This window comes from Corvus kubaryi, unplaced genomic scaffold (assembly GCF_017639235.1).
Source record: "Corvus kubaryi isolate FWS band 111438036 unplaced genomic scaffold, C.kubaryi_AGA036_p1.0 split1-131, whole genome shotgun sequence".
Taxonomy (NCBI): domain Eukaryota; kingdom Metazoa; phylum Chordata; class Aves; order Passeriformes; family Corvidae; genus Corvus; species Corvus kubaryi.
This window is the reverse complement of record NW_024582073.1, coordinates 9,020,086-9,044,052: the sequence shown is the minus strand read 5'-3', so window position 1 is coordinate 9,044,052 and position 23,967 is coordinate 9,020,086. Positions and strand designations below refer to the sequence as shown.

The 23,967-nt window shown below is 37.1% G+C and overlaps 1 protein-coding gene across 1 annotated transcript in view; it reads right to left on the bottom strand.

Annotated features, from left to right (window-relative positions):
• Positions 1–19,709, bottom strand: part of RFC1 (replication factor C subunit 1) — a 29,827-nt gene extending 10,118 nt beyond the window's left edge. Inside the window, exons 1-12 of the mRNA XM_042053360.1 lie at positions 19,674–19,709; positions 18,814–18,942; positions 17,780–17,855; positions 15,569–15,688; positions 7,339–7,571; positions 6,531–6,605; positions 4,035–4,112; positions 3,621–3,708; positions 3,337–3,527; positions 2,156–2,263; positions 1,441–1,620; positions 1,012–1,116 (exon numbers count right to left, since the gene is read on the bottom strand). Of these exons, the coding sequence (XP_041909294.1) occupies positions 1,012–1,116; positions 1,441–1,620; positions 2,156–2,263; positions 3,337–3,527; positions 3,621–3,708; positions 4,035–4,112; positions 6,531–6,605; positions 7,339–7,571; positions 15,569–15,688; positions 17,780–17,855; positions 18,814–18,942; positions 19,674–19,709 (1,419 nt within the window). The remainder of the gene's footprint in view (positions 1–1,011; positions 1,117–1,440; positions 1,621–2,155; positions 2,264–3,336; positions 3,528–3,620; positions 3,709–4,034; positions 4,113–6,530; positions 6,606–7,338; positions 7,572–15,568; positions 15,689–17,779; positions 17,856–18,813; positions 18,943–19,673) is intronic.
• Positions 19,710–23,967: the final 4,258 nt, after the last annotated feature.

Below are 23,967 nucleotides of genomic sequence, written 5' to 3'. Positions count from 1 at the left end.
CTTAGGAAAATCAAAGTAAAAAAATTAAAAATAAATTAAAGAAAAAAACATGCAGTAAATAAACAGCATATTTATTTACACAATTACAGGAGTGCTTAGAAAGTGACAAAGCTTATGTATTGATTAAAAAAGTTTCAAGAGCAGATACAGAAATACTCTCTGAGAAATAAAGCACTGCTAAACACAACGTCACCGGGTTCTGTAGCACAACCCACAGAAGAGAGGCAGCAAGTGTTCTGGTCATTCCAAAAGCAGTCCCCTTACTCACAAAGCCTGAAGCATTATACAATGCTGAACTGACTGTCAGGTTGGAACAAGTGGGTCAGACACCCATGAAGCTCTTGCAAAACAACATTTGAGGGAGTTATTCAACCCAAAGCAATTTAAAGGGAGTGAAAGTGATCAGCTAATAAGCTTAGAGTTGCTTTTCCCTAGGACACTACTAATGGTATCTTTGCATAAATAAGTCATGTCTGTACTGAATGCACCACATGTTAGCGCTAACACAGATTTTAGTAACATTGTATCAGCCACTACAACCTAAATTTAAATGTGCACAAAAAACCTGTTACCTCTTCTTTGGTATTGCCTGAAAAAATTACCTTTACTATTTTTATATCAAGTACCACAAAAAGACAAGATCTGTTATGTATACACATAGTTTACATATCCCTGGGCCTGTCTGGGTACCACATGGTATCAGTCACAATTATTTATTCCAGAGAATTAACAAATACTTATTGTTTAAACCTGATACCATCTGGGGAGATGCAATTACCTGCTCTGTCAGGTACCTAAAATGCAGAATAATGTCAGAGTGGGAAAATAACCTATAGCTCCCAAGCAGAGTCATTTGTCTCAAGCACAAACAAAAAATTTTCACTTTTAACCTGAAGGTCAAACTGATGATTGTGGTGTTACTATTACTGGGACAAAAGACAAACTTCTTTCAACTAAAACCAAACCAAGGCAAAAAAACCCCCTAATCCCCTAAGTTTATTATAAACATACCTCTGTTTCAGCTGCCAGCTCATATTTGGACTTTTTGCCTGGCATAGTTCGAATAAGATCAAACAGACCATCCTCATCAATAACTTTTGTACCTAAAGTTGATGCCTGGAGCAAAAGAAAGAATTAAATGTATAGTCAAGTTACATTAGGATTTACATAATTCATTTCAAAGTATTTTCCAGTAAAAACTATGACTAGGAATACAACAAGAACAACAAGAGTTTATATTTTATATATATATATATGCATGTGTATGTATGCACAGAAGTAAAAACAAAACAAAGCTGTAAGCCACTCAGCAACTTTCCATTTTAAAAATGCACTTTATTGTTAGTACTGCTTTCTGTTGGCAGGGATACTGGAAATTCCTATTTGAGATGGGAACAATTCAGTTTCGCTTTGCCTTCGGCAGGCACAGGACGCACTCACCTTCTCACGTTTGGACTGACCGCAGTCTCGCCCCATCACCAGGTAATTTGTCTTCTTGCTGACATTGCCAGTTACTTTGCCTCCGTAACGTTCAATCAGAGACTTGGCCTCATCTCTTTCAATGCACTCCAGAACACCCGTAATTACAAATGTCAGGCCTTCCAAGCAGTTTTCAGCTCCCTAAGAACCAGAGAATTGCAGAAAATGCCATTACTGATGCAATTCTACCAAATAGCTCTTAACCATCACCTTTTATAACCCTCTACCATGTCTAGCACCCTATGAAATTTTACAAAGATGACTATCATACCTAACTAGGTACAGTTCTAAAAGTTCAAAAGCCGTTAATGGGAGTAACTACCAACAAAACTTCACACATTGTTTACCTGACCTATTGATCATAATTGTAGCACTCTGTGCTTCAAGCATAGTATGCCATTCAAATTAGTGACAGCAATCTTCAACTTTAAGACCAGTAACTATTTTTGATCATCTGACTTCCTAAACCAAGTTCTGAATACAAATTCTTTAGTACACTTCCTTACATTTAGTCACTGCTTTGCATTACAATTTAGGTTTTTCCAATACATGCTTCCTACTGGAAAAAAAATATCAGCCTTGAAACAGTTTAGTTAATACTTGTTAGACCACTTACAGCAGTAAGTCTATCAAACACTCCACTCTATATAAAGAATCCTGCTGTTGCCAACCTTACCTGAGGTATCTCTTTGGAACCCAGTGCTTTCGGACCCTCACGATTAAGGAAGCTTCGGTAAGCTTGGTAGTTGTTTCGCTTCTTTTCAGAGTCCTCGGGACTTATAGACTGGGTCAGGAGAGGAGAAAAAGAATTAATATACATATTAGATATATGAAAACAGCAAAATAAAACCAAGCATCACAGTTTAAGACATTTTCACGCACCAAAGGAAAAGCAAGGTCTAATGCTTGTTTTTAATCTATTAATATGCAATACTGAAGCTTGCGCTTTTGGTGTTTGTGTTTTGAGGTTTTTTTTTTCTTGTTCCTTTTAAAAATATTTCAAAATCCTAAGAGTTTGAAAAATATGTACTCACTGTTTATTGTCAAGTTTCTGTAGATTTTTCTGCTGCACATGTACATGCTCACTTAACTCAAATTGTCACTTTAAATTCACATCCTATTTAATTTGCGATCTCCACTTACACAGAAGTAGAAATACTATGAAATAGACTTTAAGAGACACTTAAGCTTCTTAATCAATAAACAACTGTTAAAAACTCACTTCAAAAGGAGGTGCAAGCTCTCCCTTCTAATTACAACTGCTATTTAATTATCAAAATGGGGTACTTTATACTGTATTATTAAAAAGTACATTTTAATGTTGCCAATAACTGACCGTGTTCGTCAAATACAGTTACCTAATCAGATAAAAATACTAAATTATATTCCTACACAACGTATCAATAGTAGGAAAAAATAGGAGACTGGGGAGAGAAATACAAATCCCTAAACAATGCCACCTATCATTCTAACCACAGATCAAGGTCACCACGTTAACATCAGTAGTAAGTTTTTACTCACTAAGTAAGTGTCAGAATTTCTGCATTCTGTGTTTTCCAGCAAAGTTAAACATGAAAAAGTACAGAACTAATTTTGCAGTGTACCTGCACACCTTAATGAGCATTAGAGAACCTCAGGTCCTTCATGTGTTTAATTTACACTTTTCCAGCTAATTTTTTCCCCATAGTTTTACAACTGCTGTAAGGAAAGAACTTACAGCCTTACCAGAATTCAAATCCTTAAAAACCGCCCAGGAGATTGAAAGTACCAAGTTACAACAGTGACACCCATAATAAATGAAAACTATTATCCTGCAAACTCCACCAAGACATCTAAATTAATTTTGACAACTCCTACCTCAGTCTTCTTGGGAGAGACTTTCTCCTTCTTTGGCGGTGTCTTCTCTTCTTTCCCCAAAGCCGCTTTTTCTCTCGATAGTGAATTTTGAGCACCTCTTTCTTTTTCAGCAATCTCTTTCAATTGTTCAGATTTATTTTGACGCTTTGCAGAATAATTCGTGGCTGCACCAGCTGAGTCTGTTGCCTTCACTTGAAAGGAGGCAGACGGAGAAGAGCTCATATATAAAAGTGTATCTCATTAATATTATAAGTTAGTGGAATGCTTTTCAGTTTGTGTCCTACCTCTTTCTGACTGCTTATATCCTGCTGTCCTATTAGGGCTGCTACTGATGCTCAGTACTGTTTGCTCTCCTTCTGTATCTTTCCGAGCCTAAATAAACACACAATGCCAAAGTCAGGGATGTGTGTCCCAAGCTACCACTGGGACACAGCAACACACTTCACTTAATTGTGACTAGAACTTAAGACACCATTCCAACAGAGGCATCCAGCACACACTGTCTAATCAGGCAGGACACCCTTTACTGAGAGAGGAAAAGCCAGGAGGGAGGTATAAAAGTGAGTATGCTATTTCCATGAAAACATTTTCTTGCTGTCTTTAATGCATTTGTATGGCAGTCTCAAAACAAAGGTGTCTAAATAAGAACACTCCCAGCAATGCAATTCCAAAAAGCTTAAGTTTAAAAAGAATTCAACCTTTTTCTTCTGCGGTGTTTCATCCAACATGGCCAGAGTTCTAGCAAATTCTTCATCTTCATGCAGCTGTCTCTCCAGCTGAAATTGAAAAAACCAAGATTTTTAGGCTCGTGCCAAACAAGTTCTAACTCTAGTATATTTTTTAGAAACTCTAAGCAAGCACATAGCCAGAAAAAGGTGTTCTACCAGAGGCAAATAAATTTCTGGAAATGGCACTGAAGAATTACTTGTTTCCCCCAGAAGGCAAGACTAGTTACATCTAGTGAGAAAAATGGGTTTGTTGCACTAGAAACATTACTGTGCCTGTATAAGCTGTATTCAAAGGAGTTTTTTCTCATATTTTTTATTGTTGTGTACCCTTTTGTTTTAAAAAATCAAATTTCGAAGGAAGCACTTCGTAACAAACAGCCTGCAAGAAGATACAACCTGTTGGCTTTATCAAAGGCAGTCCCAAAAGACAAGTAGTAACAATGCCTGTTAAAAATTATGATGTGGTCCAGAATGAATGTTTTATTTTCATTTACTACTAGCAACATAGATATTAAAAAAAAAAAAAATCTGTCAGTTTTGGAGAATTTAACTACTGCTCTTAGCTCTGCTCTTAGTGTCAGTTCTATATACTTAAGGAAAACAAATATACTTTAACTTTGTATTATTTATACTCATACAACTGATTTTCTTTGACAGAAGAACCAGTAAGAACAAACAGTACACGTGACATCTGTGAAAGTTATTTATTAGTTGTAAAAAAACCCCACCAAAATCAGTTTGGTTTCATTTTTATTTCACCTAACAACATAAACATGACATCTCCAATGGTAACTGATCCTTTGGTTACCTTTCCTGTCCAAGATGGTGTTTTGGGGAAAACCTTTTCTATTCCTGCCAATAAATATTGACCATTGTTTCAACAAGAGAACAACAAAAATACTTTCACAATTGAAATCTGACATGCCATGCTCTGGATCCCAATAGATGACTATAAAACCAGTATGCCACAGGCACTGTCTGTATGTGCCTGTAACAGTGAAATGCATCTACCTTCCTGTGTATAGTGAGAAAGGAAAAGGGCAGTGACCACCAAATGCAAACCAGACTGAGGCAGACATACATCTGATATAAAGTACTTTGATGTACAGAAACTCTGACTGTTATAGGTAAGATTAGTTCAAATGAAAGACATCATCTTATTTTTCCTGACAGGTTGTTTAACTTTCTAATAGGTTGAAGCGGGATTCGTTTATTTTCATCCTTACCTTCAGAGGTGTAGATTTGTCTGCACAATCTACCTATTTCAGATAATACTCAATATTTCAAATATATGTGGGAAATCAAATTTTCCCAAAAGCAAGTAAATATGTGTAAGTGTACCTTTCCCTCATATTAGTACTGATTCAAATAGAAAAGTTTAAGACATGTGAGGGTCATTCACATTCTTCTCAAGTAGAAGAAAATTCGGAAGACAAGTAAAACACATCATGGATGGCAATGACTTTTAATTTTTCACTCCAGAGAATGAAAAAAAAAAAACCACCATCAAAACACTACCAAAACATGAGGAAGCAGAAAGTGAATTCTGTGTGAAAGGCAGGCTTACTATAGGTATATCAGCTGCACAGACAGAAAAAGTCTGAATAGAGAGAAAATAAGATTAGAGTGACACATTCTATTTACATAACTAAAATAATGCCTATAAAAATAACTGTATAACCATACTTGCACATATTGATGAATTTTATTACACTTATATCTTGGGGTGACGTTATGATGTGTATCCCCTATCGCCTGCTCTATGCCCAGACATGAATCGTGTGCCTTTCTGTAGCTTTAAGGCAGACCTTTAAGAGGCGGGGGAAGCCGGTGGAATTCCTTCGGCACTGCGTTCAAAACCAGAGATAAACTCGCTGGCTTCTCCTGCCCAGCTGCTCCACTTCTGCAGCGGAAGGAGAACTACGTTCCTTTTGCTTTCCAGCTAGCTTCTTTGTTCATTAGCTAAAGCAAGGAGTTTTTCCTGGGACTTTGGCGGCTGCTTCTTCTCTTCTGGACTGCTCAGAACACCAGAATATCACAACCCCACTGGGAGGGCTTTCCACCGAGGCCCAGAGCAGGCCCTGCTGAACCCCAGCTCCAGAGAGGAGAAAACGACACCCACAAAGGACTCGGAAATCTACCCAGGCTCTCTTCACAGCAAGAGGTTTTAGTATTTAGCATTATTCTTTTCCTGTGCCTGCATGCACTGTTAAATAAATAACTTTTTTTCCTTTTTCACTTTCCTCCGAGGAATTTTCTTTCCAAACCTGGTGGGGGAGGGATAGCTGAAAACCTGCCTTCTTTGAAGGGGACGTTCCTCCCACAGCATTTCCCTTAATTTGACTCAAACTGGGAGAACTTACTTATAGCATACCTGGAAAGTCCATCTCAATTTCTTAAGGAAAAACAATTTTAAGTTAAACAAACTGCTCTTGATATAGAGCATTAAATATGTAAAGCTTTTACCTCTGAATCTTCTTCAAGCTGCAGTTGCCTAGCAATGGCCTCATCATCTAGTGTGCTATCTCTGCTTTGTGAAGGCTGTATTAAAGAAAAAAAGACCAACCATTCAGTTACCCTATTACTGTGTCAATTACAGTAATTTAATATGTACAGATTACTTCTGTATGCTTCTAGAAAAGGACTGTGAATGAGACATACAACATTTAATTTCTAGCTCTCCAACTTAAACACTATTAAACAAGGCTATTTTCAAGGGATTTTATTATTCAAAACAAGACCATGCTATAATACAAACATCTCATTTCTTCAAACAATGCTGAACATCTCTGAAGCTATCACAGTTGGCTCACTTGAAAAATAAATCAATAACTACCCTGGGAATTTTTAATTTCCTCCATACTTTACTTGGTACTTTATTATTCCATGAGCATGTGTGGGCCATAAAGCTTGGGAAAACAACCTTCTTCCTCTCCTGTCTGCCCTCCACCCTCAAATATAAGCTATCCCTTCCATTCACTAACCTCAGAAAACTTAATGAATTTCCAGAAAAGTCACTTGAGAAGAGGCAATAAAGAAAACACTACCTTCAACTTTGTGCTATCTTATGAAACATGGCAATGCTACTCTGAACTTGTATTTGAGGACTTGACGTGCACACACGTATCATCAGAGCTCAACTTCTGTTTGAGTAATCATTACTAAGTAACATGAGGTAGAGCAGCAGTTAAGTACTTCCTTGCAGTCACCAAACTGTCCATTTTGACCTGCCTTCAGACACACAAGCAGCCTAAAGAACATCATCAGTACTCACCTCTTTCCTTTTACTTGCTACCAGTTTCTTTTCTGACCGTTGGACACTCGTTGTCCCAAAGTAATCAAGTGCAGAGGTGGGAGTCTGTTTCACTGGAGACAGGGGCTTGCTTTTAGCTTGTGGTTTGACCTCTCCTTTTTTGACAATGTTTGTTCCTGGACAGCCAACGGCTGATGTCCCATTCTCCTTTGGTTTCAGGGAAATTCTTCTATTGACAAAATCATCCTCTTCATCTAAACACAAAGAGAATTCCATTACTTCTGGTAAACAGAACTGAGAGAAAATCCCCCAAAATGAGCATTAGACACAGTAAAAAAGCAGCGGAAAGACTTGAGAGGAACAGAAACAGAGGCAGTTTTATTTGCATGCCTCTAACTGAAGTCTAGTTTTACTTTTCTCAAACTAGAGATATTTTAGACACTCATCTCAGCATATCATAAACACAGATTGTTCTAAACATCTGTTTTTTAACAGAACTTAAACTGACAGCATTATCACAAAAACATGTTCATTTTCCAGCAACCCCTAATTTAAGTCCCCATATTTCTTTTCATACAAAAAATTGTTTTCTTACCACTTCCCTAAGTTTAGAAGATGTTTTATGTCTGTCATCTCTTATTTTTGTTGTATTCTAGACAAAGATGGAGGGAAACAATTATTTTTTGTTTCACCTGCTCTCAACAGATGGCAGTGTTTTAGAGTGTTACAGGCATCAGCCAGAACTTCCTGCTACTGAACACTTACAAGGCAGAATACAATGAGAACCAAGCAGGATTCCACCTATTCCTTCGAGAGAAAGCTGAGAGAGGGAAAAAACTAACACAAACGTGCATCTGTAAGGGGGTAAATTGGTTCAGCAGTTAAATTGAAAATGCCTAAGGATAAAAATTTATCCATGAGAAAGTGGCATTTTAGCCAACTCAATTCACAAAGCAATATATGGAAGAGAAAATTCAAGCCCAGACCCCCAGCTGACAGCAGCAAGTTTTACACAAAGCTAAAAGCTTTGCTATTCTCAACACAATTTATTTTCCCGATGCAGCAGTAAATCTCTTACTGCCATTTAGCTCAATTTAACAAACTATGACATATCAGGGAGATTTGGACTCTAGATGCTTAAGACTCCTAATTTATGATAGTTTCAAGTCTGAATAGGAGACTGCTTATCTCATAAACAATTTCAAGAATATTTTTGGTTCTTTCAAATTTTTCAGTTTAACAAAAAAATATATTTGCAGGAGTAAAATATACTGTTACTGGAAATCAGCAATTAATACAGGTGTAATTACATCTATCTGTCAACTGCTTGATGATAAAAATGAATTGTTACTTATCATTATTGTTAGCAGAAGATCTGTATGCCATTTTGATTTTTTTCATTATTCACTTATAACCATAAATAGCAACAAAACCCAACGGGATATTGCTTTCTCTCAAGTAGAAAGCAGCAGAGTAAATACAATTAGATTTTAATTTAAAAATATACAGACTCAAGTCATTTATGAAGCCAGTACTATGTATTATCAATAGTCAGAACTTGGCTCTAATTATATTGTTCCAAGAAATTACAGGATTAGAAGCATTTATTGACTGCAAGCAGTGGCGGAAGACAAACGAGACTCACTCAGGAACAGTCATTGATAAAAGTAAATAAAGAAAAGGGAGAATGAGAACACGGAAGTGGTCATTAGGAGACAAAACCAGCCTCATTCTATTAAGTGGGTTTCAAAAGAGGCTTTAGGGGACTGACTATAGTTTCATCCCAGGTTCAGGAAATTCATAAGCACATCGCAAATTCACCTGATCTCCAGGCACTTCCCTTATTTCAAGTATGATGAACACCAACTTTTTCAGTAAAACCTTAACACTTCTTCCTTGAAACAAACTGTTCCCACACACCTACTGCCACAGAAGTGAACAGCAAAGTTAATCAGCTGCACGCTTCCAGTCTCCTTACAAGCATGTAGGCAACTTTATTTACAACTTTGAAAATGCCAAGAAGAGTACTACTATTGCTGCTGCACTATTCTCAACACATGACTTGTAAAAGGAAAAAGATATGTTCTTTTTCATACAAGCAAGTTAATAATTTGTGGGAAAATACAAGTAAAAATTTGGATTTTAACTTGTAAAAATTGTAGATTAATTGCATTCTTATAGCAATTACTGGGCAAACCTTGAGATAGCCTTATACAGGGGCATGGACTTCACCAAGAAACAGGAATCAATTTCATCATCAACTAGGTGACTTTTCTGTTGTAAAACCTTTCTACAGCAGAACATGACTATTCCAATAACAGTATTTCCTGCTTACATTGATCCATTTTCGTGTGTTACACAATGAAAAAATATCCTGAACATACACTTCTTTTTTTTGTCCCCCAGGATCAGCTCAGAACTACAAACACAAGTAAATATATTTTAGCTGAGGCTTCTGGAAATCAAGGACATGTGACAAAGGGAAAGCTAATCATGTGATCAATGGAACACACACGCAGTGACAATCAGGAGATTGCTTTTAATTATTTTGTATGCAAACACTACACATGAAGCAGGGATCTATTATGCCAGGCAATGTAGGAGGACAAACTTCCCTAGCAACGAACAATATAATCCTGGGGGTTTTAAGAGCTATTCCGTGACACTAAAGCACAGCTGGCTTTTATATACCGTTCCAGCAGTACCACAATTATGTTAATACATCAATGCCAGCAGGTCACTTGTAACTGTTTGCTAGTCCTCTTCCTCTTTCCTATCCTCACCCTTTCTCAAAAGTTTCACCTGCTGATTACTGAGCAACATCTGCAGCTGTTCCCTAATTCAGCCTGATGAAAATTATCTAGCCTATTTTAAACATTGTTTAAATTCAGATCCTTTTAAAAGGCCTGGGTACAGGAATGACCTCAGCCCATCTAAAAAGGGAGCAATCTACTGCAGGCAGGGACAACAGCAACAAGCAGTATAGGACAGATCCTCAGAGCACCTTCAGAACAATGAAATAATTTTATTAATTTATTATTTCTGTACTGTTGAGTTGCTCATCACCAGAGAATGTAATTTCCCGGTTCCTATTCTATTTAAGATACAAAATATTTGAGGCAGGGACAGCCTACTATGATGTCATAAAACCAACTCCAAATATAGGCAGGGCATTTACAGGTTACAAATAACTTGTACTTACTATGATGTATGTTGAATTGGCATTTGTAGACTAGTACATAAGGATTTCTATATGGAGCTAAAGGACTACATCCTAAAATCATTAAATCTACATTACTTGTATGAAAGGGTAATATTCTGGACGTTCTTCAGTTTCAACAACACCACTTCTGTGCAAGTACTTAAAACAGTTCCTGTCCTAAAGAACTTGCCATCTCCAGCAACAGGCATTGCTGTCTAAGCTGTATTGAGGGTGCAGAAAATAGGGTTTGTCTACAGTCCTAGTATTGACTTTATTCACTTTACCTATGCATGGGTCAGTACCCAACACTCCCAACACTCCCAACACTTGGGAGGATTGAGTTTTGTACTCATTTTTTGCTTAAAGTAAATCTTTAAAAAGATTACCTTTAAGATAACCACTTCTCAAAAAAGCCAGCAGGTCTATTCCAACTCAACCCCTGTAACTCCTTCCAAAGAGCACATGCTATGTGTGACTAGCAAAGTTTAATTTCTCCTCATTTAAAAAGGCTAGTAGTTGCAATTTACATTTTTAAATGTAGATATTATGTCACTATGTCATTTTAGACTTTTCATGCCATTTCTCAAAAAGCTAATTGATTTTAGATGTACTGCAAACATGCACTTTAAACCACAATTGTTAGCACTTGGCCTACATTGACATATCACAGTTCTGTGCTGGTATAAAAATATAAAGCTTACCTGAATCATTTCACCTTTACACCCCTGAAACAAAATTATTTTTGGATTTTCCCATTATCAAAGGTAACAGCAGAAAGTTGCCTCTGCTTTATTTTTCACTTTGAGATAAAAAGGTTTAGGGATACAAGACTGAAATGCAGTTAACTACCATGTTCTTAGACACTTGAGTGTCAAACTACATAGCCTTTGATATCCTTGGTCCAATACATACCAAACAAAATTCTTAGTCAAGTCTGTATGCTGTTTTGGGACCATCAAAATACGTAAGAAAGGTGAATATATTTAAAACACAGTAAATTATCTTATAGCTGCAAACCCATCAATTACAGCAACTCCTTCCAAATGAAATGCTTGCACTTGCCATAGAAACAGCTGTGTGTATTACCTCAGCAAGCAATTAGAAGTGATCAGTCCATTAACACATTCCAGCTTATTATTACTGAAACTTTTATTCACTTGAGCAGGTTACTTTTCTACAACAGTAGTTCACAGAAGCAGATCTGAATCCCCCCCATGCAATGAAATTTCATGTTCTGGTTTAATTGCCTGAAGTTCCGTGCATGACAGGAACACTCAGTAATGCCATGTGAATAATTACAAAACATGAACAAAAGTAACTTAAAGCAATCCAAGCACATATAAATGTGCCAATTTTTTCCAGGTGCAGCTCAGGCAACAGAACTTACTGAGCCTCTCAGGACACAATGCTCTGTTTTCAAACAAAATCAATCAGCGAGAAGAAAAATTTAAACATAAATCCTCTTTTTACATTTTGAACTAATCCAGCAGATTAACCACATTAAGACCAGTTACTCTGGCAGCTCAATAAGGAGATCTGAAAGGGAGCAAAAAGGTCTCCAGCATGGAAAATAGGAACAGGCAGAGGAAAGCAGCAAAATCTTGAGCTAACACAGGTACAGCTTGAAGTGCTGCTACAGAGACTAAACTAAAATTAATTTCATTTCATGTCCTGCCATGTTTGAAATACAGGCTGACAAGTAATTCCAATGTCTTCTGATAAATGAATCCTTTTTTTAGTCAAAATTACATTTATTTCTCAATACTACTGTTATCCTAGTTTCTGTAGAAAGAAAAAAAGACCACTTCTATAAGAGTAAGATTATATTTAACTTCATCCACACCCCTGGTTTACCCTTACTCCCCTATTCAGGGAGTTAACTACTATCATACATTTACTATGTTCATACAACACTCCTCTCAACTCTTTAAGAGTTTGAGTTCAAGAGCACATTTACCATTACACGACCCTTACATTGTACTGCTGGTATCCCCAAACTTAACCAAATTAATTTTAAACGGGCTCACTCCTCAATAACTTTTACATTCTCCTCTGCAACACCCATCCCAGCTTCTTCAGAGGATTTCTCCCAGAACCCACTCTTATTCCTCAAGTATGTTTCAAAACTCCCTTAAGGCTCAACTACACCTCAACTGACCTTGCATGAAACACTTTAGAGGAAAGTTGGTACATAGAGTACTATTTATCCCCTCCTCACATTTTACCTACGTATAGCGTTTGCCATAAGTAAGCAGAACACAAGTATTGCCTAAGAAGTGCCAGTGACAGTATTTTACTCCCTCATGAAATATTTCAGTGCAAGACATGCTTATTCACTGACAACCTGCTGCTCATTTGAACCTGTGCTTGAATGTGGGGACTATTTTTTTTTGCCCACCAGTATTAGCACTTAACTAAATTTTTGTCAGAGGTTGTTTGGGTTTGTTTTGTTGTTTGTTTGTTTCCCCATCCCTAATATTCTCTACATTAAAAGAGCTTCTATTCAGCAAGGACCTCCACAAGCTATTATTTTTGTCCTGTCTTCTAAGCTCTAAAGGAACAGTTTTCCAGTAGCCTACAGACCTCCTCAGTTCCTACCATGTCAGTTTTTCTACCTTTATAAATAATTCAGACTACCACTACAACAAGGGTTTTCTTTTTTTAAAGATATTCAAGCAATCAAGGCAATCGCTACATATACATGATTACCTCTGCACAATGTATATGAAAGATTAAGTATTCACTTCAAGAGAAGTCAAAATTCCTGCTAAATCACCACCTGTGATGAAACCAGATGAAGTTCAACAGACCACAATAACAGGTCATCTACAAAGCTCAAGGTTCTGTACTTCATTAAACAGAACAAGTATTATTTTAATGAGTACATTTGGATGTTCTCTTAATGAGAACATTTGGATTTTTCCCAATCCCCTAAGACTGTACTACCAACAAAAAAAGGCTTTTTGTCCCCTTGTTACTGTACAGAATAACTTCGTTTTATATTTGGCCATCGTTAAACTAAATATTTATTTAGATTAAATGTATCAACAAAAACCAAAGAGTAATTATTCTTGCTTTGTTCTTTTGCCTTTTAAAAAATTAACTTGTTCACAAGCCAATAAGAAACAAAGCAACACAGTAATCCAGATCAGTCTACTCTTAGACAAACCAAAAGGTTAATTTCCCCAAACACTTTTGGAGAAAGCTGTATCCCACATAATTATATTGAACAGCTGAAAAGAAATTCAAGCAACAAGATGAAAAAAGTTTCAAATTAAACTGAAAAATAGGTTGAGGGAATTAACTACCAAACTTCTACTGTCTTCTTGATGCCAAAAGGCTCTTTCAAACACTGCCATGGACAGAACTCTTGAGAATGAGATTCTGACTTCTGAGTGAGTCCAAGCAGTACATTCTTGATTTAAGTTTTTAATAACAGTAAAAACAAGAAAAGGACAAATGCCTACAAATTTTGTTAGGATCTTTTCTATCTATATGTCTATATTCCTATTCTTGTAGAACATATTTATCTCAAGCTAATTACTGGATTGATACCACTTAAATGCACTCAGCTTGACAGTTCCATTAAGCTGAAGAAACAATTTCTAGAAATTAAATGTAAACAAAATTCAAGCATTATGTCTCAAAGTTATAAAGGCATTGTTTTAAAATGCACTGTTAAGTCAACCCTGTGTGTACCTAAGACTCTTTTGATAAGAGTAACCTTGAGCCCATGGCTTTCAGGGATTTCACTAATAACCTTGACTAGTGGTCCCGTGGTACCCCTATGCAGAAAAACTTGATTACACCACTTGGAATTGCATAATAAACCTAAATATGTACTGTTTATTCCCCAGGAATTTGATCATTTACCTACACTGGGATAAATGCTTTTAAAGATCCTTTTAATTAGGAAAGAATTGTGGGCAAAACTGCCAAAGGAAGCAAAGCTTTGAGTAAAAGGATAAGTACAACAAATAAAATGTTCATGTTATTTTGGAAAATTGAGCTCATTTGAATACCTGACATGGTACAGCCAGGTTAACTACCTAGGACAAGCAAAATAAGCACAATGTATCTTAAAGACAAGAATTCTGAAAAGACCCCAAGGAGGAAGAAAAGTATAGAAAAAAACCCAGTTGAGCCACACTTCTAATGCAATACTGCAGCAAACAATCCCTTTTTGTTTTAAAAATACATGGTATGATTATAGGAAGGCAATGTTTATGTTCAGCAGTAAACTTAGCAAAAAAATACTACCATACCTACGGACAGTGTCCACTCTTCCAAAGTAAGTATAATAAAACTCAAAGAAGATCACAGAAGAACTACTGAAATTCTATTACTTAAAAACCTGTTTTATCAAAACAGATTTGGATTCAAGTCTGTTAATTCAATCACAGTTTCTTCAGGAAGCACTGTGGCTAGTAAAGAACTCTGCTCCAGAGACAAATACAGAAGGCAGAAGACAGAAGTTGCAGGTTCAGCCCAACTCGGACTGGGTGCAGAAGTACCGGCAACCACTGCAGCAAGTGACAAACTAAATGTTTGTGTTGAGAAGTTACAGACAAAACCAAGAACTTTTGTAGTCACCAACATATCACACAGAGATTACACATGGAACGTTATATACCAAGTAAAATAACATTTGAAAACATGCATGTTTTCAAACCTGCAGCCAACAGTTATTTCTAAGTATGCTACTGAGCAGCTAAACTATATTAAAGGTACTTAACTTCTTCTCCATAATCTATAGAATTCTCTTTAAGCAAGGAAGCATTACCTCATTAAATTATATGCCTATTTAAATCAACCTAAGCCACTACTCAACATCAGCTCAGTTTTCAGCCTGCTCCCGTGACTTTACAGTACTTGAGGCTGAACTTCTGAAGTGTTTTTGGTTAGCTTGTTCAAGGAGAACATAATTTGTCTTCCTCAATATTAGGTTTTATGGTCACATCTGAGTATATCAGTCAAACAGTCCATCCCACTGTAACATAATCCCCCCCCACTATAGGTGAACATATAATGATATATTTCTTCCATTACCTGTCTCTGAAATATAAACAACAGGATCCTGCTTTAGAACTTTACCAAGTTTTGAAGTAGCTGCTTTTTTCTCAGGTGACTTCTTGGATTTTTTCACTGACGACACCTCCTCTTCTGAATCTGTATTTTGACCACAACATAAATGTAGATTTCCTCCACATACACATATGTGATCTGTTACTTAAAGCCTAACAGTTAACATGTGTTCACATATATTCAGCTGAGTGAGAAAAAGACTCCATATTCCTACCATGGTAGGGAGGTCAGAGCATAGCTCTGCTTTTCATGCATCACATAAATGACTAAATGAAAATCTGGTCAGAACCCAGCATTGACAGTGTTTTTTGTTTACATAACAATACTTTGTTATTTATTTCAGTAACTGCTATACCTGTATAACAACCTTTCTGAAAAAGAATGCGACCATCAAAGATACCACAGCAGCTTACTTCAGAAAAAGCCAAACACACCCAACAAAACCAAACAAGCAAACATTTTTAAAAAAACACCCAGAAAAAAACCCAATGCCAAACCCACAAAAAATATAATATTATGCTGCTGTGTTCCATGAAACCAATTCCACAAACTAACAACAGACAAAAAAAAAAAAAAAAAAATCACTGAGGTGGTACTCTGCTTTTTCAGGAGAACACTGGTGACTTGCCACTCATCACCAACCATTCTCCACATCCCAAAAGCTGTCGAGATGACAAATTTACACTACTGTGGATTATGTATCCCAGCATCCAAATGAATCAGCAGGATGAACTGAAGAAGTAGAGACAACTAACAAGTGTCAGAGAGGGCTAATGTATAGAGCCTACCTCTTCCCATGATAAACACAAATATACTGTAATTATATCTAAAAAAAAGACTGGATACAGTCAGTTGACTTGAATACTGTCACCCTGCACAAAACACAACAAGCAAAAAACAAACAAAAACAAACAAAAACAAACAAACAAAAACCAAACAAAAAATCCCCCAACCCCATCAACAAAAAAAACCCAGCCAACCAAACAAAAATGAAAACAAAACCACCCACAGAGTTTTCCATCTTGAAGAGCTTAGAGTACTATTTCTCTTTTTCTCTCCTACTACTAAAGGGTTAGAATCTCCAAACAATATCAGTATTTTAAAGGTATCAGCTGAGCAATATATTAATTTTGTATTCCTACTATTCCTTACTGCTGAACAGGAACTGTCTATAAAACATTTTATCTAAAGATTTGAAAACACTTTTCTATATATAATTGCATTATTAGGACATGTTTCTGTGATCATTTTTCTTCAACCAGAAAAGCAGTCTTCTATTAAAGAGACCGCTTCTAAAATTTCAAGCTGAAGTCTTTGGTAGGAGTCAAAAATTGTAGGAACACCTGCAATCTTTTCTACAGCTTCACAACAAGATACAGAATACCATCAAAGAGGATTTAAATTACATAGCAGATCAGAAAATTTAATTTTAAAGCTTGACATTTCTAGTTTAATCTAACATCTTGACATGCAAGGGCTTGGGTTTTCTTGTTTGGGGATTTTTGTTGTTTGGGTTATGTTTTAAGATGTAAGTGCTATAAAATGGGTTTCCCTTATTGTAATACTCCAAAGAATATTTTCAGAATGTGATATCTTCAAATTATATTCTCTGTGCTTCATACTGTATTTCTAACTATGGAACAAACATTTACTAGACTTTTTTTAATAGGAAAAGACAAATAAATTAAACCCAAGTTTGCTTTTAAAACAATCTCCTAGATTATGTTCATGCAGTGCAAAGAAATGTAAAGCTATAGTATATAATCAGCCTCCTGTACCCACTGTAGGATGTTATTTTTCCTTAATAAAACCAAAAACCTAAAGCATTCCACAATGTATATACAATCTCATAGCAATAAAAAAAGTTCCCAAGTTTTGATAAAATTAATCATCTGAATTTCTTTTTTGTGGGGTTTTTTTTGCGTGTGGGTTGTGTTTTGGGTTTTTTTTTAACAGCTGTTTTGTTAAAAGTTACCTTGCATTGTATATTACATACCTGGCACTCTTATTATTATCAAACACCTGTATCCATCAATATTTGCCATGAAAAAAGTTTTACTTGCATTGACTAAAAAAAAACCTCAAAAAACTTTCAGATATACAATTTACCTAATCAACCTTGCATGCTGATGCAAAAAATACAAAGGAATATTCAGAAACAACTTTGAACACTACCTGAATCATAGATTATTCTTCTCTTCTTTTTTGTCCGCTTTTGTTTGGAATCGTCTTCACTGGGTGAATTATTCACCTAAGTGTAACAGTCCATTAGTTCAACCATTACACAGATCCTCTCAGCTTTCAGACAGTCATACATCCAAATTTATGAGTTTCAAACAAATTCTAACAGAAATTATTTCTTTTCCAATATTACGTTTACAAATAGTCCTAACCCCTGTGTGGGAGGGGGAAAGATGCAGCAGAGAGAAAATAAGGAAGAATTTTCACTCTGAAATTATACAGTCAGAATACTTTTTTAAGCCAGCTCTTTCTTCCAAACTGTTATGTTTCACATTAAACATTCCATCCTATTAGAAATCCCTCCATTCTTTAAGTGATTTTAAAACTAGCTTTAGCCATTGCTTTCTTTTTTATACAGCTCAGGTGATTAACATGGAAAGTAGTCTGAAACCAGAACCCCATCTAGTTTAACCAGTCATTTTAAAGAATTTGGTCTTTGCAGCAGGTTTAGAGAAGTGATCCCAACAAACACAGTGTTAACATTTCCTTTACAGGTGTTAAAACACCTGGGTAAAAAAACTGGTCAGCAGGCACTACACCACAGACTTTTACCTCATTTGTAAGCATGAGGTCTTTGCTATGTCTGCATCTACTGTGCATAAACCTTGGGTTTATTAAACTAAAAATTACATAACCAAACCTACTTAGAGAACTGCGGCTATAGTCAGAATAACTTCAAATATATCAGACTGTTCTTACACTAGCTCTTAACCCTAAGAACTTCTATACCTACCTTTGTCCTACAAACCAAATTTTTTTAACTAGCAATTTTCTTCACCACCTACAAAGTTTTACTGCTATGAGTTAATTTTAAGTGGTAGTTTCCTCCCATACCTGTAAAAACAACTGACATACAGTCTGTTATTTTAGTATGTGAGAAGAACTATGACTTTAAAAAACGCTAGATACACAATCAATCTTGCATCAGAGAAACCAAGCACTTCATAAATATGAAAAGCAAAACTAACCTTAGCCTCCTTTTCCCTTTTCTTCCCACTTGAGGGTCCTTCACCATTTTTAATTCTTTCACTCTTTTTCACAGACTCACATTCTTGTCGCTTTCCAGGTGGTACAACACCAAAGAATTTCCGGATATCCTAGTAAAAGGGAAAGCAGATTTATAAATTTTTAAATACAGACAGCTCTTCACACTACACTTACGTGACCTTTTCAGCAGCTCCATTACATTTATTGATTTTGAAATTTTGTTTACAGTTCAGAAAACAAAGCCCAGATAGTTAAAAGTAGCTGCTCAGACACCCTCACCACCTGACTCTAGTCTTCGAATCATGAAAAAAATTTATTTCTTCCTTAGTTGGGCATCTTCACCAATATAAAATGCAAGACAAACTTCCACCAGCAATGAAATACAATGACTTAAGACAGATGTATCATTAGAATTCTTTTTTTCTGATTGTCACAAACCTGGACTGAAATATTTCTATAGTTTATATGATCAACACACTTATGAAGTAGTGCCCAATGTAGAAAGACAGAAAAGGACCAGGAGCTTGAAAGAGTGAAGTAGCAGCACATACTGCATTTTCCACCTTCTCATAAATTTTTAAGACAGTAACTTACACCTCATTAAAAAACTAGCCAGCAAGAAACTTACAAAATTTAAATAAAGTAACACCAAGATCAATTTTGTTACCTTATTTTAGTACCTGACCACAATACAGCCATAACAAGCTTTCTAAGCATGTAAAATCAGCAGCTGAAGCTTAAATTTTAGAAAATCACTATTGTATACACAAAATCGCATCTGACTTCTGTTTTTAAAATCTAGCAATCCAGTTTTATTAAAAGAAATTGAGAAAACAAGTACCTGGTTGTTATCACTACTGCCAGGGTTAGCAGCCATTTCAGAGAAAGAAAGTACCTGGCCTAAATCATATATAGCAGGTAAAGGATAGGGCTCAGGACTCCACTGTACCCAGCTGAAAGCTATTCCCTATCATGGACTTCAGCTGGCACTTCTTTATTATTACAGGGAACCACAAGTAAAGTAGTACATTCTTAGGAAATTGGCATCAAGTCTGATTGATAATAAGGGGTCTTTGAGGCTCTTTTTCTAACCGTCACTCTCTGTCAGTTTGGATTTAGGGCTTAAAATCAATGGAACATCTGATTTGAAAGCATAAACAAAAAATGGGACATGTATAAATTAATTTAGTACACTTAAAACAATTTTATAGAATTGGAAATGTTGTTTCCTGTAAAAATTTAGGCTCTTTGTGTTTTAACTGCAGGTACTAATACAGATTCAGCAAATGGTAGATTGAAAATCATTCTTCCTCAGTGTGACTTCACATTTTTCCATCCATGGAATTCATGCCTTGAAGCACAGATTTTCAACACTCCACTATTTTACATATATTCCTACAATATAAATGCAGTACTATAGAAGCTCTGAAATTTTGACTGCTGATACCTATAGCTAACAGATTTGAAGAGAGCATCTATTCAAAAAGTTTCCAAGTAGATTTGTGGACCTGATCACTCAATTATACTCATTATTACTGACTTCTTTTTAGGCTTAAGGTAACTTGGCAAAAGAAGAACAAGTCTCATTAGATCTTTTATGTAGCAAAATAATTTAAATACTTAATACAACACTGCAAAATAAAGTGACTTTAAAATTTACATTTTTTAATAGTTGTTACTTTAAAGCTTAAAATATTTGAGGATTTAATTTTAGATCAACAGTAAGGCTCCATTCATTCTACTGTTTTCACCAAAAACTGCTAGCTAGTAAGTGAGGTGCTCCGCAAATCTACCATCCTCTGCCAACCTCTGTGCTACCTGGCAATTGTTATGTGAGGGAACATGAATACATCCCAAAATTACAGTCTTCAAGCTTATACACCTTAAAAGTGGTAGCAGGGAACATGTGTTACATTGGTTAGCCCACTTTAAAACCACATGCCTGCTTTAACTTATTTCTAAAGCTTTTCAGTAGGCTTCTCCACAGGCTTTTAAGAAGATTTATTAATTTCACTGTTTTTCCTCTAACTAAACCTTTAGTTTTGGATTACGGTTCTGGAATCAGTTTTAAAATGCACATAATTGTGGCAAAAGCTTTGCAGAACCTTCTGGTGTTTTAAGCATAGGCAATAATATTAGAATTTTTTAAGATTTATACAAGGTTTATGAAATGCAAACTTAAAATACACAGCCCTAAGCTACAAAGGAAGATTGACATCTGTGCACAACCTTCTTTAATCTTCCACTATAAATTCACCAATCTTCAGCTATCCTGCTCTTCAGAGGACAAGGTAACCTTGCTGACATAACACAGTGAATACAGAATTGTTTGGGAGAAAAGTATGCCTCAGGGCAACAATAAAGGTACCTTTCAATGAAGCTTTTATGCAAGAATCATGACACAGATTTTTCAGGCCATTTATAAAGATATGCCAAATAAATTATTAATTCATTGCATAACTAATTGCAGAAATCAAGCCACGTAAGTATCTATCATACAAGCTTAGATCCCAGACAGGACCACTTTCCTCCATCCTGGGCTTATCTATTTAACATATTCTGACTGACCTTCCTATTGGTATATTATGCCATCCATACATATATGAGACCACCAGGTCTCATATATATATATATATAGATGTATATATATATATACACACCAGGAAAATCTGTATGTTTAGCTTTTATCTACGCTCGTTCCAGTGAGGAAAGGCTGGAACTATCAAGATTCCTTCCAGGACATCACCCCAAAAACCACAGCAATGTGCCTTGTGTATCCTGCAGATACTGACCAGCATGGCAGCTCCCTTGCCCATAAGGCTAAAATTAAAATAGGCAAGGCTATTTTGCTGTGGCTCCCCAGGGCTGCTTCCACAGCAGCACCAGCAAGGAATTAACTTTGAGCAGTTCCACCTAGGTAGGAGTTGTAACTAAGAATGTCTGATCACGCTCACTCAAGTGGGGTGACTGATGCATAGCATGTGAAAGGCCTTAAAAGCTGGTTCCTGCTCAGTTATCTTAGAGTTGCACGGCTGTGCCATCTAGTCCTTGCCTGTTCTGACTACTGCTTCAAATCCTCCATCTTACGCAGTAACAGAAGACCACAGTAATTAATCATGCCAGGCTGCAAGTTTTCTCTTGAAAGATTTGCATCTGTCTGTTTTATTAGGTAGAGAAACAGAAACTGAAACCTATTTGTTAGGTAGTACGAAGACTGCTAACTCAAAGAGTGTTTTTACAAGACTAGTGTTCACTACGGCAGAATATTTTCCAAAGTAACATCATATAATCCAGTCTGCACCTCAAAATACGAGACAGAAAACTGAACTTCACCAACCTAGCTCAATGACTGCAGCAGAAAGTAATGCACCTTACTTCAGGTACTCTGAGAGTCTCAATGAGGGCCTCACATCAAAACAACATTATTTCTTTCCAATCTGCCTATTCCAGTGCAAGTTTTGCCTGGGTATCAGCTCTGACACTTGGCACTTCCAGAGCAATTGCACTAACTAAAATCAGATTTATAGTATCACTTCAGTGAAACCTGAAGTAATACCTGCTTGGATAACTATACTTAATGAACAGTTACTGATAGTGGTAACTGCAGCAGTGCTTTTGTAGCAGTATCACAGTTCTCAGTGTTTAACAGCTGATGCTCCAGCTCCAGCCATGAGTGTCCCTCTCAGCAAGACAAAACTCAAGAACTCTCTACTCCTGGGCATTCATTCCCTCAGGTGTACCAGTGTAGCTCACTGCTTGGGAACCGGGTCAGGCCACTAATCTGGGTGAAAAATAAATCTCTTCTAAGTCAGCTTGTTGTGTAACTGTGCACACATCAGTTCAGCATAGCTGAGAGTATGCTGCAGAACCAAGCTAACAGGGGCTACTTACACTTCACACTGCATGAAAAAAGTTTGCAAGGGTATGACATGGACTTGCAATATGCTCATGCTGATGTTCCACAAGCAGAACAGGCTGCACCATTACTAACATCACTGTACTTTTGCCTCTATTTCCACAGCTGCAGTAGTGATGGTTGAGCAGCCACTTAAGCACTGAAAAGGGAATGGGCTTAGGCAACTTTTACATTCCCCAAAATGATGGTTGTCTCCCTCCCTTCTAGGACAGGGCCAGACACTGCGAGATGGTGACATTCAGAAGACTACACAAGAAGGAGAATCCCTTTGTCCTAGGAAGGTGGGAAAGGAGGAAGCAAGCCTTCCAATAAGATCAGTTTTCTAAAAAGGTGATAGCAGGGACACAGAAGAGATATGTCCTTGTACATAAACTTGAAGTAATCAGCCAGCCCAAAACGAACCATGAAAATATCACAGTTTAATAGTGCCAGGAGTCTTAGTGCTGGCAAACCTCTGCCAGTACAGCAGAAGACTCAGGTTGTATCACCCATCATTGCGGAGCACCAGGTATAAGCTATAAACAAGCTTAAACTCTTTGGAGAGTCCAAAGAGTTGCACTTAACTTGTAAAATGACGTCTGTAGTTAAGCCAGTAAAAAGTGGGGACAGAAACTCCATCTGAATACAAGCAAACTTATCTGAGCCAGAAATGAAAAGGGGATACCATCTTAGGGTGGCTGTAAAGGTAAGGTGAGCAGCACTTTGGAAAGCACAGGAACACGTATATATTTACATTTAAAATCTCTTTACATCCTACTGAGGGTTGCATCGTTATCTATAAACAAGTGTCTACTTCCAGAGTTTCAAGCTCTTTTTTTCCCCACTCGAACTGTTTTCCTGCAAATACTGTGCACCCTCCAGCTCGGCATCAGAAACGCCTCGTGTGGAATTAATTCCCGCTGGAATTAAAGGAAGAGTTAACACTCCGGCACACCGCGTTTACAGAAGGTTTGCCTATCCGCATTCCTTCCCCGGACGAGCCCACGGTCCGCGCCCTACTCCCCACCCGCTTTCGGGGGGGAAAGGGAAGCTGGAGAGGCTCAGCCGCATCTCCCTCTGCGCAAGGGCATTTCCTCGGCCACGGGTTCACGCTCCTGGCACGCGCGGGAGGCCTCGGCCCCTGCGGGCGGGAGCGCGGCGGGGCGGCCTCTCCGCCGCAGCCGCTCGGGCACCGCGCGGGGCTCCGCGCCCGGGGCCGCCCGCGGGGCTCGCTCACCCT